The sequence below is a fragment of the Sus scrofa genome, chromosome 5, assembly GCF_000003025.6.
Source record: "Sus scrofa isolate TJ Tabasco breed Duroc chromosome 5, Sscrofa11.1, whole genome shotgun sequence".
Taxonomy (NCBI): domain Eukaryota; kingdom Metazoa; phylum Chordata; class Mammalia; order Artiodactyla; family Suidae; genus Sus; species Sus scrofa.
Genome location: NC_010447.5, coordinates 87,264,517 through 87,278,902, shown reverse-complemented (window position 1 = coordinate 87,278,902; position 14,386 = coordinate 87,264,517). Strand labels below are relative to the sequence as shown.

General features: G+C 34.4%; 1 protein-coding gene across 1 annotated transcript in view; it reads right to left on the bottom strand.

Moving 5' to 3' along the window:
- The window catches only part of CDK17 (cyclin dependent kinase 17), a 102,260-nt gene that overhangs the window by 3,489 nt on the left and 84,385 nt on the right, over positions 1 to 14,386 (bottom strand). The window contains 7 exon segments of the mRNA XM_021092731.1: positions 911 to 1,001; positions 2,335 to 2,377; positions 4,625 to 4,730; positions 4,863 to 4,960; positions 7,330 to 7,450; positions 12,002 to 12,125; positions 14,219 to 14,281. Coding sequence (XP_020948390.1) covers positions 911 to 1,001; positions 2,335 to 2,377; positions 4,625 to 4,730; positions 4,863 to 4,960; positions 7,330 to 7,450; positions 12,002 to 12,125; positions 14,219 to 14,281 — 646 coding nt within the window.

Below are 14,386 nucleotides of genomic sequence, written 5' to 3'. Positions count from 1 at the left end.
CTATTGTACAGCAAGTGACCCAGTCACACACACACACTCACATATAGTCTTTTTCTCACATTCTCCTCCATTATGTTCCATCACAAGTGACTAGATATGGTTCCCTGTGCTATACAGCAGGATCTCATTGCTTATCCATTCCAAATGCAATAATTTGCACCTATTAACCCCAAGCTCCCAGTCCATCCCACTCCCTCCCTCTCGGCAACCACAAGTCTGTTCTTCAAGTCCAAGCATTTCTTTTCTGTGGAAAGGTTCATTTGTCCTGTATATTAGATTCCAGATCTAAGTGATACTGTGTGGCATTTATCTTTCTCAATTTTCAAGTAAAATATTGGGGTGATTTAAAAAAAGAATGTTCTGGGTAAAATCAAGCAGTTACCTCAGGCTTCTTGAGAAATTAGCTATTTTAGTGGCTGACCATATGTTCCCACTGCCATGGGGATAGTAAATTTAGAGTGAACACAGTAAAGGAAAATCATCTTTTTATCTTGAAAAGGAAATCTACTTTCACAAGAAAACAATCTTATATTTTGGTTCTGCTTCATTACTATTTGCCTGAAATCCTTTTTTTTAACAACCCTGAATCAAAGCAATCCAGATGGACCTAACGACAATGTCTATCACCAGATGGCAATTGCCAACTTAAGTTCAATGAATAATGACCCACCCTAAGCTATTCATTTTTTACAGGGTTGTGGCAATGTGCTCAATGTTAAAGAAAAAATTAAAACAGGCAAATAAGAAATATATCTCTTTCAAGCAACTCTGATCTAATTAGAGAAGACTGGAATTTTAGGCTTAAAAACCAACAATCTCTTCTTAAATCCCCTAATTCACCCCAGTTTCCAAACCTGGACAAGTGAAAATAAAGGGAGCTGCGGGACACACCCTCGAGAATTTTTCTTACTTTCAGGTAAAGCATGTATTCTTGGTCCCAGACTTCGAAAGTACACATGTTTCATGGCCTCTTCTGCTGAAACCCTTTTCTTAGATTCATACTGTGAAAAACCAAAGAACTGCTTCATTAATTTTTTTCTCTAAATACTGTAAAAAGCATGTGCAAAAGCAAAGAGGGGACATACACACAAATTAGCATGTAAGCACTTAGAGCTACTCTTATGTTGATTACTTAATACAAAGACTTGTTTTTAAGAACTAATTTTGAGTACTTATGCTCTAATTTGAGTTGCTACTAAGATTATGTAGCAATGCTTATATTTCTCAAATTTCCAAGATAAAGCTGGATATTAACTAAAAATTTATAGAATCCCTCTATTTTCTGAAGGGATGAAAATATCTGACCTTTGGCATTACTTTTCTTCATAAACATCAAAGGATTACTGGAAAAATACCTAACACCTTTATGAAAGACATTATTAAACTACCTACTCAATACTCATTTCCTTTTTTTACTTAATAACACAGATTTGCTTAAGGTATCCATACTTCCAAATCTTAACATATGAATCATGATTTATGAGTGCTCTAAGTTTAGGCTAACTGGGACAATCCCACTCCCCAGTTCCCACTTCTCTTATAATTAATGTTCTGGCTTTAGGAGGATAGGTTTTGGAGACCTAGGAAGAAGAAAGCTTGCAGGGGTTTTTGGAAAAAGCCTTTGCTTTCCAGATACAAGATGACTGATGTGACTGACACACCCTTATCCTCTCTCTTCTTTCTGCTCTGAATGAAGATATGAATGGTATTTGGAGGTAGAGTGGCCTGTAAAGCAGTAAGAATAAGGAAAAGAAAGACAACACAGACTGCAGAGAAATCCTTGACACAGTTCATCAGTTCCAGCAGCTGACTGCTTCAGACTGTTCTAGGTCACAATGAAAGACCTAGACACATTAAAAAGAAACTGTAATTTTTTTTCCCTAAACACGCTTTTTTTTTTTTTTTTTTTTTTTTGCTTTTTTTAGGCCCAAGCCTGCGGCATATGGAAGTTCCCAGGCTAGGGGTCGAAATGGAGCTGCAGTTGCCAGCCTATGCCACAACCACAGCAACATGGGATCCAAGCCAAGTCTGAGACCTACACCACAGCTCAAGGCAACGCCGGATCCTCAACCCACTGAGCAAGGCCAGGGACAGAACCTGCATCTGAATGGATCCTAGTCGGGCTCGTTAACCGCTGAGCCACAAAGGGAACTCCCCCTAAGCACATGTCTTTTAAGCATACTAGATACTACCATAAATAATCTTATTTAATTGTCATGATAAATATTTGAGCAAGAATGGATTTTGGGTCCCATTCTACAAATGAGGAAACTAATAAGGCTCAGAGAAGTTAACACACACTATTTAACAATCACAAAATAAGATGTAGCTTACCTGAAGAAATTTTGTTATCAATTCAATTCCTTCAGAGTCTAACCTACAAACAATGAAAGACAAAGAGCAATTTTTTCTTTTTTGATTTTAGCTGATAGCAACTTTTCAAATAAAACTATTTTCCAATTGTTTTAATCTGCAAAATTCGAGTGCCCTAAAATAAAATAGCACACCTTGCTTGCTTTCAAACAGACTCTAATTTGTTTTACCCTTAAAAGACTTTATCTTACCACTTGTTTAAAAAGAAACGCCAATAACTAGGCTTCAACTCAAATTTTCAATATTTAAGAAAAAATTAAAATTCTTAAAACTATAGAATTTTAAAAAAATCACCACTTTGTCTCAAAATAAACCACTGTTACTGAAAAAAAAAACTTCAGTAAACTGCATCAGTTTTCATAGTATTCCACTGAAGAGTACAAAAACATCATTTTCCTATTATGTAGGTGAAAACAAATATAGGTAATCCAAAATGTATCGCTATGAGTCATTCAACAAATTTTTACAGGGCAGTCTGCTGAGCACTGGGTACTAGAAGCTATAAAGTTCAATTTAAATATGTCTCAATAATTTCATAAAACTTTATTAAAAAGGGATATAAAACCAATGACATGGTCAATAAAAATAGATAATCATATGGATGAAATTAATAAAAGAGGGAGTAAGGATTATCTTAATGGGATAATTTCTTGATCAGAAATCATAAATTCTATCTTGCACTGACTTTTACTAGCAAAAGCACAATTATGTATTAAAAAATAGCCCCTGCCCTGCCACCACCAAGTGCTCTTAGTAAGTAGTGTGGATTATGAGACTTAGAGATTCTCCAGTCTCTTCTAATCCTTTGCAGTTTGCCATTCTGACAAATATCCAGAGTTCCTTGGCCACAGACAAGTTAGGTGCTAAGATCATGAGGAGTCTGCATTAAAGGGCTGCAACTTTCTATGTGGGATGTCACAACAGCAAGCTCACTCTCTCTCTCCCTCTCTCTCTCTCTATATATACACACATATATATAGATGTATAAATGTATGTATGTATATTTGAAAAATAGGATTTATGCTATTTGATAGAGACTCATATAAAAAGTCCAGCACATACTATTCTTCCTATGAAAGTCTACTTAGATTGTTATTAGGTGCTACAGTGACAAGAGTATCAAGTCACGTAAGAACTTTCAAAGTATTTTTGGTACCAGAAGAGTTTATTCTTCCCTATCTTGACAATAAATGGAACTAGAGTGAATGTGTTATGTTGTGAGCAATGCGAATGGCTTTTGATTAAAACAGATATTGGCCTTATTTGGTATACTGATGCCCTTTTTATTTTTTCTTAAGGAAAGATAAAAAAATGCGATCAAAGGGGTTAATTATTCTATGTTACTGAGAATGTAAAACATTCCATAAATAAAAAAGTTCTGACTCAAATTTTAATGGGAATCTTGGATGGATACGGGGTAGGTCTGAAAAGAGACTTTAATGGAACAGCTAACATTTAGGACATGAGGCGTCAGAAAAAGTTTATATTCTTCAAACGGTCATTAACACTGCCCAAAATACTGATGGGTCATCTTTGTGTGAAAGACAAAATTCTATTTATAATACATTCTTAGGTTTTTCTATGTAAATACTGAATAACTGTGTAGAAAGCAAAACAAATTTAATCATGGTCTTCAAAGTACTGAATAAAGTATTAATCAACATCTTCTTTCTAGGGGAGTTCCCGTCGTGGCGCAGTGGTTAACGAATCCAACTAGGAACCATGAGGTTGCAGGTTTGGTCCCTGGCCTTGCTCAGTGGGTTAAGGATCCAGCGTTGCCGTGAGCTGTGGTGTAGGCTGCAGATGCGGCTCGGATCCTGCGTTGCTGTGGCTCTGGCGTAGGCCGGCAGCTACAGCTCCAATTCGACCCCTAGCCTGGGAACCTTCATATGCCGCGGGAGCGGCCCAAGAAATGGCAAAAAGACAAAAAAAAAAAAAAACAAAAAAAACAACAAAAAAAACTTCTTTCTAGGGAAAGAAAAAACTACACAAACCCTACAATTCTCATGTATAGTTCTATATTCATTTTATTTACAGCTTAATTCTGTGGACTTACATACTTTGATGGTTCTTAGTCACTGAATTACAAAATTAACCTGACACAGGAAGGAAGAAATTAAATCCTAAAATACTTAAGTATTGTGTGTGTATTATAAATTTTTTACTGAATCCTTAAGTGTGAAAAATGCTTTAAGAAACTAAAAAGAATCATGTAGGCTCCCTCTTTCACTTAAAGAGAAAAAAAAAATACCTGGGGGCATGGTTAATTAGAGGCTGTGGTTTATATTTTGGAAAGTTGTAGTTCTTGAACTCATCATTTGAAGAAACACCTGGCCAAGTTTCCTGAGATGGAGTTCCTGAATTAAAAAAATACATATGCAAGTACATAAAAAATTTCATACAGGCAAATAAAAAAAACAAACAACATAGTCTTATCTAGCTACTCAATTGTAGGTAACAAATCACTGGGAAGAGATTTCTTCTGTTACCTAACAGTCGGAAAATTAAGTGCAGTTCATCTTCCACAGTTGATCCTGGAAACAGAGGTCTTCCAGAAGCCATTTCAAAGAAAATGCAACCAACACCCCTATACAATATTTTGAAAAAAAAGAAAAGAAAAAAGATGAGCAATCCATTTACATGTTAAGCACAAGAATATTCTTCTTAAGAAAGACTCTGGAGAATTTTGTATTAGCCTGCAAATCTTTGGAGATTTTTTTCAGATCCAACTAAACAATTTGTTAACATTTATCCTATATGCCTCAACTTCCATATTGCTATATCTATTTTCCCCATGTAAAATGTCCACCCCTCTGTGTGATACTTGAAGAATATCACTAATAGTACCTAATAATGATTTAATGCTTAATATGTGTTAGGTGGTGCTTATCAGGGATAGAGAGAAACAAATGATTCAAGGTGTTTTTATACAGGAAGCAGAGACAGAAGGTGTTAGGTGGCAGGGTAAACTGTGTGTGAGAGAGTGTGTTATGTGTCTGTGTGTGTGTGTGAAGAGAAAGAAGAAAAATGGACAGAAGCTCACTAAATAGATACTGTCTTCTAGGATTGGTGTGAATATTTATAAGTTTAAGACAGTCTTTAAGAGACAATTCAAGAGTTCCCATTGTGGTGCAATGGAACTGGTGGTGTCTCTAAGTGCTGAACACAGGTTCAATCCCCCCTGAGCGCAATGGATTACGCTGAGCGCAATGGATTACGCTGAGGCTCAGATCTGATCCCTGACCTAGGAATTCCATATGCCACAGAGCAGCAAAAAAAAAAAAAAGACAATTTTCTTTTAAAGGACTCACATCTAGCAATTATATATGTATATATAACTTAATTTTAATATTAAAATGTTATATAGAACATAAAATAATGGAGCCACTAGGGAAAACAGTATGGTGGTTCCTCAAAAAACTGTACAACAGAATTACCATATATAATCCACTGATTCCCCTTATAAGTATATAACCAAAAGAACTGAAAGTAGTGTCTCAAAGAGATATCTGTACACTCATGTCTACAGTAGCAAAAGGTCAAGCAACCGACGTGCCCATGGATCTATGAATGTCCATGGATGCATGAGTCAGTAAACAAAATAGATACATATATACAACGATTACTGAGTATTAAAAACGAAGGAAATTCTGACACATAAAAAAGTCAAAGATCTATTTACAACAAAGATAAACCTTGAAGACATTTATGCTAAGTAAAATAAATCAGTCATAAAAGGGCAAATACTATATGATTCCACTCATACAAGGTGCTTAGAAAAGTCTAATTCACAAACACAGAAAGGAAAAAGGTGGTTGCCACAGGGCTGGAGGCAGAGGGAAATGTGGAGTTATTGTTTAATAAGCATAGTTTCAGGCTGCAAGATGAAAAAAGTTCTGGAGATTGATGCTGGTAAGGTTGCACAGCGATGTAAATGTACTCAATGCCAGAGAACTGTACACATAAAATGGTCAAAATGGTAAATTTGGTTATGTATACTGCTCCACAATTAAAAAGATAAAAAAGAGAAAAATGTGATATAATACAAAATTAATTATGTAACTGTTCAACTCAAGATAACCAGAGAACAAAGTATGTGACTAATCATTACATGAAGGGTACAAGCAATAAATGTAACCACAGTTCAGAGGGAGGAATTGCCATGGGAGGCTAGGGTGTATTCAAGAAGGATTTATGAAAAACTGTATTTTGAAGGTCCTAGGCACAGGCCTCAGGGAAGCAGAGTAGGCCTTTCAGATGGGGGAACTGGTATGAACACAAGAGCAAAAGTGGGAAAGCCTGGGCTATTTGTGACATAGAGTGTAGCCATTTGGCTAAAAGGAAACATCTATGTAGAGGAAACACATTGAAAAAGGTAGTTTAGAGACATTTTATGGAGATCATTAAGTATCTGATTGAAGAAATGTACCTTATTCTACAGGTAATGAATGGGGAACTAGCAAATGTGTTGAATAAAGGTATGCCATGATCAAAGAGTTGTGTGAGGAAGATGGCTACAGTATTTTACTACTTCTAGATCAACTTAAAGTGGATTTTGGTGAATATTAACTGATGATTAAAAATAATAACTTTGTCTTAAATTACTCTGTACCAGACACTCTTCTAGGTGTACACATTAGCTCATATGGTCTTAACAGTACCCATAAAACAGCCTTTTTAAGTAGTTATTGCTACTATTCCCATTTCCTTAATCAGGAAACCAAGACAAAGGCCAATAATTTCAATGAGATTATTATATACTTATTATGTACTTATAAGTGGTAGAACTGGTACTTAAACCTAAGTGATCTTACATGCTATAACTCTTCATCATTGCTTATATAATGTCTCTTTAAAATAACATCTCCTTCAGGCCAAATATCTATCTGTATGCCCTGTGTTAATAGCTATATTCTTTTAAAATTATAAATGGCAATAGGATCTGGGTATATTTACCACATGTCAATCTGTGTTGAGTACTCTGAGGAACCGAGAAGCACATCAGGTGGCCGGTACCACAGCGTGACAACTTCATTTGAGTAGGTCTTTGTGGGAACTGACTTGGCTCTGGCTAGTCCTTCATAGAGGGAAAAAAAAAATTAAGAAATACTAGAATGGATTTCCCAGTCCATATTCTCACCATGACTGCAGTCATAAGAATGGCTGAGACGGCCACCCTAAACCTTCTTAAAGCTTAACCAAATTAGTTTTATGAATTTTTTTGAGTTCTTGGGTCAGCAAATCCTTATGTAATTGAACTAAATAATCATAAGAGACTATGCTTACTTTTATGTGTGAATACACCTGGTATAGTATCTGGGTTAATCTAAACTTAAGACATTTTCCTTCTGTCCATGAATTATGATGCCAAAATTATTTTCTATTTTAACTTAAATTAATGCAAAATAGGCCAATGACATTAAGATAAATAAATTCACATCTTACACCTATAGGCTTTTGTCACCTTTTAACCTGACTGCAACTTTCACTGGCTATATCAATTATTATTAAAAAAAAAACAAAACCATGAAGTTATTGGTCCATGATCCTATTAAAGTTCTGACAATTCCCTTTCACAACTCTATTTAGAGAAAAGTTTCCTTGGAATAAATTACATTGCTGTTCTGTACTTTCTAAGTTATATGGCTAATTTTAAAATAAGACGAAGCTTATTGCCTTTGAGTATTATTAATTGCTGTAAATGACATAAAACACATACCATTCCTTCGTCAATTTAATATGAAATTCACTGATTAGGAATAAAGGCAAGAGCTCACAACTTTAGCTCTTGAGCCACTGGCATAAGAGAAACCATTTCTATGTCTCCAATTCTGATCACCTAAAGAAGTAAATTTAAAAGATGTCTGGGAGTTCCCATTGTGGCTCAGTGGAAATGCATCTGAGTAGTAGCCATGAGGATGCAAGTTCGATCCCTGGCCTCGCTCAGTGGGTTAAGGATAAGGTGTTGCCATGAGCTGTAGTGTAAGTGGCAGATGCAGCTCAGATCTGGCATTGCTGTGACTGTGGTGTAGGCCGGCAGCCATAGCTCAGATTCGACCTCCATATGCCTCAGGTATGGCCCTAAAAAGCAATTAAAAAAAAAAAAAGATATCTAAAGAAATATAAATTCATATCAACATATAGTTTATTTCAAACAGCAAGGAATAATTCATTTTTAAGCTATGATTCCTGTTGTGTATAATTCTATCATATCTGATTAAAATATTAAAAATGTCATAAAAACTTATGATTCAATACATTGTTAAGCTGGATAAAGTCACCCAAATGAAAGCAGAAATTTAAATAATTAGGCAGTACTCATACTATTTTCAATTAGTATTAGGGCTAAAGGGTGTAACTGAAACAAAGCTGACATTTTTATTTATTTAATGACAAGTTTTACTCTAGGGTGTTTCTGCAGGGTAGTGTACTGGTTATCACGTTAACATCCCACGTCAGTAAAATAAATTCAACAAATTTTGGTAATGGGCAAAAGGGGTCAGCTTTCTGATTTCCTGTTATTAATACTGGGTTTTATGGGGGAAAGGACAAGCGCGCAAGTTTATTAATCCTATAACCTATACATATAACATCAAAGCAAGTGTAGATTTAGTCTCCTTAGCACCTTACCTCCTTAGAGAATTCTAAACTAGGCTGCATGTTCAAACAGGTTCCTGGTTCTATCGTTAATGACAAAGTCTAAAATTTATACTAACACTTCCTAGATCTGAATTTCACTGATCACAGGAAAAGTAGTAGAATTTTCACAAATCAAGAATAATTTATTGCAAAATACTCAGTTATATAACTCTCCCTTACTTGTGTCCAAAGTATACTTATTATGCAATCAATAAAAATAAATAAATAACTAAAAGCAATAAAAGCAAAGCTCATTGAACTATTTCATGTAATAATTAGATTTTCCTGTTGATCTATGGGGAGATGAAATTTGTCTGTCTTGCTTTGTAGAGGTTGGAAGCAAAATTTAAAGCACTCATAATATTCCCCCACCAAAAGTAAATTTTTGATGGCCTCTGCCTTTTTTTGTTTTTGTTTTTGTTTTTGTTTTGCATTTCTGACAGCCAAGCTAGGTTTCTCTATTGCTGCCATTCACATTGAGATTAAGGAGTAAGGAGCAGTAAATGCAGCCTGCTCCGCCCCTCTCCACCCCCCAAAAAAAGGAGAGAGAAAAAGAGAGGGAGAAGAAAAGAGGAAAGGGGGTGGGGGGAGAGAGAGTGCAACTATTACTAGGAAAATAATAATATAAACTACATCTTAGAGAGTTCCTGTTGTGGCTCAGCGGAAATGAATCTGACTGGTATCCATGAGGATGCAGGTTTGATCCCTGGCCTCACTCAGTGGGTTAAGGATCCAGCATTGCTGTGAGCTATGGTATAAGTGGCAGATTCGGCTTGGATCTGGTGTTGCTGTGGCTGTGGTGTAGGCCAGCAGCTACAGCTCTAATTTGACCCCTAGCCTGGGAACCTCCATATGCTGCGGGTGCAGCCCTAAAAGAGACAAAAAAAAAAAACCCAAAAAAAAACCCAAAAAAACTATGTCACAGAGACCCTATGTAAGCATAAGCAAATAACATAATTTCTTAAACTCATGTGACCTATTCAATTCCTAATAGCAACCTACCTTTCAAACAAGTAAAAAAGTATTAAATGAATAAAATTATAGGAATTTCCAAAACAAATTCACCACTTAATAACACTGAATTTTTAATCTGTTAAATAGCTGAAACACTAATATTTATCAAATTTAATGAAATATTCCAAAAGTAAAACTACTATAATCACTTTTGAAAAGTGATAAATACTAGCCATGAAAACTGCAGTTTTTAAAAACAAATTTCTCTTAGAGTATTCAAACTCTCAGAATGTGAATATTTAAAAAAAAAAGCTACTATACAAATTTCCTTAATATAAAATAATTTACTCCCAAGAGGCAAGAAAACATGTAATTTTATTTTACCTTTCTAGTCCCTTAAAATAAAATCCACTAAAGAGATACAGGTAGATAGCTATAATTAAATTAGGCATATAAATAAAAATGAGTCATAGTGACAGGAATATTAAAGGAATCTCTTTTGGTAATGGCATTTAAACTCTTTGGTCTCAAGACCCCTTTTAGACGCTTAAAAATTATTAAGAACCCAAAGAGTTTTTATTTATATAGACTATATTTATTGATATTTGCATATTAGAAAAACAGAGAAAAATCTAAAACCTATCCATTAAAATCATCACTTACATTAACATGAATATTTTTAAGAAATATATTTTTTCAAAACAAAAATTAGTACAAATGGCCTTGCTTTACCATTTCTGTAGTCTAATTTAATAGAAGGCAGCTGGATTCTCATATTTGCTTTTGCATTCAGTCTGTTATGTGCTGCTTTGATTGGAGTTTATGTACATGGAGAATAAAGATTTCACATAGATTTGAAGTTGGAAAGAAGATGTTTTAACAGCCTTTTCTGATTATTGTGCACATCTCTTTTGCTACATCAGAATTAGGAAATATTTAGCTTTTTAAAGATTATGTGGTAAATGAAACTGTATCAACTTCTCATATTCTTGTTACATTACACTAGTCTATCTTGTACTTTAAGTGGATATTTTACCTCTGCATGATTCTTTAATATCATGTACTGGTCATTTGGAAAATATTGGTTCTCTGAATTATTCAGATATTACAATTCTTTACACATTTTTTTAGCATATCAAAAATTAATATCATCACTGATCTCATCAGAGAAATCTTCAAGTATCAGGGAAGCTATCAAACTCAAAATAGCAGATCCAAATTTCCAAAATCTAATTTTTGCTTGAAAACACAGATTTTACTATTATCAAGAAAGTACTTTCACAGTTGTTTTCTTTGATATGACAGGCTCACTTCATTCAAGAAAAGGTCTGCCAAATACCTAATTCTCAGTAACCACAGTCTGTATACTGATCATTTTTTTTTCCAAGTAAAAATGATACTTCTTTTTAAAAAAGGGCTAGTTCAGCTTGCGCTAATATAACTACACAAGCACTCTTCCTTGAAAAAACTATAGTATTCGGGGTGCAGCAAATGTGTTTTCTGTATATTTTCCATTTCATCATACAAAATATTAAAAAGATATATTCAAAGATGGAGATTTAATAAAATTTAATAAATTTTACTGCTTCATCAGATACTTTCTGAAGTGTTTTCTTCCTATAAGTGTATTGTAGTGAAGAATACAATGACTACTAATAAGTACAGTTTGGTGCAAATGCTTCGATTTATACGAAAGGCACCAGTAGCTCTGCCCCTTCTTACTTTTGGAAAATCAATGCAAATATTAACGCAATGAAAAAGACAAGTAAACATTTAGTATAATTTGATATTACATTATACTTTTGGAGATCCCCTGAAAGGGTCTCAGGACTCTTAGGGGTCTATGCCACACTTGAGAACTGGTGACTTTTAGCATTCACTTATGTAACTCACCCGCCCAAGTTTTCAAACGTCTTATTCCATGAGCTAGTGAGAAAACTTCAAGCCCACATAAAAGCAATCTTACAGTGTCAACAGTTGTTCTTTTAAACTTAACCACCTGGATCTATTTATAAATATCTCATACATTCCATACCAAAATCTGCTAGCTTTAATTCTCCTTTTTCATTAATGAGGAGGTTCTGCGGTTTTAAGTCTCGATGCAAGACCTTTCTTCTGTGGCAATATGCCAAACCACGTAGAATCTGGTATAGAAACAGCTATAGAAACAAAAATAGAAATTAGTCTTACAGATAATAAGATATACTTTGGTATAATTTATGGCAAACAGAAAAGCAACTGGCCTAGAATAGTAAAAGAAGAAAAAAAAAGGATACCCATCCTTTTTTCACATGTTGTTTTCTGAATTTTACAATTTATTATTATTCTATTTGAAGCATCTATAATTTTTTTTTAGTCTTAGAAAAATAAATACTGAAAACAAAGTGAAATGAAACTGTCTTAGTAGTAGCAGTAGTTAATTTGTTACAGAAAATGATTTCAAATAAACATATCCTCAAAATCTTATAGGCCTAAGGTTTACAGTTTAATTATGAAATTCTGGCAAAACAAACAATCATCTTGTACTCCCCACTTCCCTCTCCCTCGCCAAAAAAAAAAAAAACAAAAAAAAACCCTGCTATCTGGGACAGTGTCTAAAATAAAGCGTTGGAACTGGTGGTTTTATGAACATTCTGAGGTGTCAAAAAGAATGGTGCTGCATAGCTCTGGCAAATTATGTGCTATAAAAATAACCTAAAATAACCTAAACCAGCTTCTATCACCCACCTCCTGGGTACTTGACTTTCAGCACCTCCTACTCAGCCTTCAAAATCTGCTATGATTCAGAAAAGGAAATTACCATGGTAGAGCTCTGAATGACTTTTTGAAAAAAGCAAGTCCTATAAGGCTCATGGTAGACTTTCTGTTATGGATTTTGGTGGAAAAAGGAATGTGAAACAAGAAGGTCTTTGATTCTTTGTGGTAACAACAAAGAGCCTCAGTCCAGATTCAAGAGTGTTGCTTTGGTTTACTTAAAGGTAAAAAATAGCATTAGAACTCTGAGAATAGCCAAGAGAGCAGGTGAACAATGGGCCTGAAGAATTTCTAATCAGTTAGCAGAGTTTCTACACTCTGCATATTTACGTATTTTGAAAATTCTAAAATTACTATTTCCAAATATTCCTGTTATATTTTTTTCCCCAAACATAAAAAGTAAGTGCTATTTAAACAGAGAATAAAACACTTAAGCTAGCTATCTAGACCTGGCTTAAAACATACAAATTTCTCAAATCTTTGCCAAATTATAATAATTAAGGACAATTTTCTTTGCAAATTGTTGCTAACGTGAAGGCAGAAAAAAAACAACATAAAAGCCACAAACAGAAATAAATACAAGTGAGATTCAAAACACCTTGCAAAATAAAATGTAAAATATGATGAAAACAATTCTCACAGCATATATATGGTAGGAGACTTAAAGCCCTGTTCTAAAATTCTTAGCAATGTGTCACCCATGTTTTGGAACGTCCAGTAAAAGAAACTGGCTCTCCTTTATAACAAACTATTTTTAAAAGCATGTAAGTTTAAAGTTACTATCTAGAGAGTTGGAAATGCCTCAAACACACAGCTGGGATAACCTATTTCCAGAACAGTTTCTCACAAACTGTTGACTAAGTTTGGATAAAGAAATCTTGGGTAAATTTGGAGTATACCAGATCAAAGAAACCTACTGTAAGAACACAACTACATCAAAGGTTTTTACTTGATTTTACTTTTGGGTTTCATTTGGCACTATTTAGATTTTGATATAATAGGCTTGTTTTCTTTTTAAGCTGATTATACCTGTAAATGTAATTCTATAGATACCTAAAACAATCAGTGCTATAAATATGAAAGGAAATGTCAAAAGCACTTTTTAAGACTTTTTAAATGAAGTCGTTTTACAAAAACATTTTATTCTAAGAAATACTACAGCTAGTAAACAGAAGTTCTGAGTATATAGATTCAGAGGATAATAACCTATTTAAAATGCCTAACAGAGGAAGTTCCCTTGTGGCGTAGCGAGTTAAGGAGCTGGCATTGCCACAGCTGAGGTGCAGGCAGCAACTACAGCACAGCTTTGCTCTCCGGCCTGGGAACTTCCACATGCTGTGGCTGTGGCCAAAAGAAAAACAAAAATAAATAAATAAAAAGGTAGAAAATACTGAAGCAGAACAGTTATGGGACTGGCATATTTCATTATGTAATGTAGTTCTTCTATGCTTAGTGTTTGTGTGCTTTAAACAAAAATTTAAGACACATTAAAGCATACCTTTACATTGTGCATACTCATGATGTTTCCACAGTCATCCATGTACTGTTTTAGATCTTTATCCTGAAAAAATACAGCACTTTATTATGTGATACATAGTTCTGAGAGGGCATGGCTGATTTGCTTAATACTATTTAGTTCTTAAAAATAAGCTTTTTTAAAATTAAA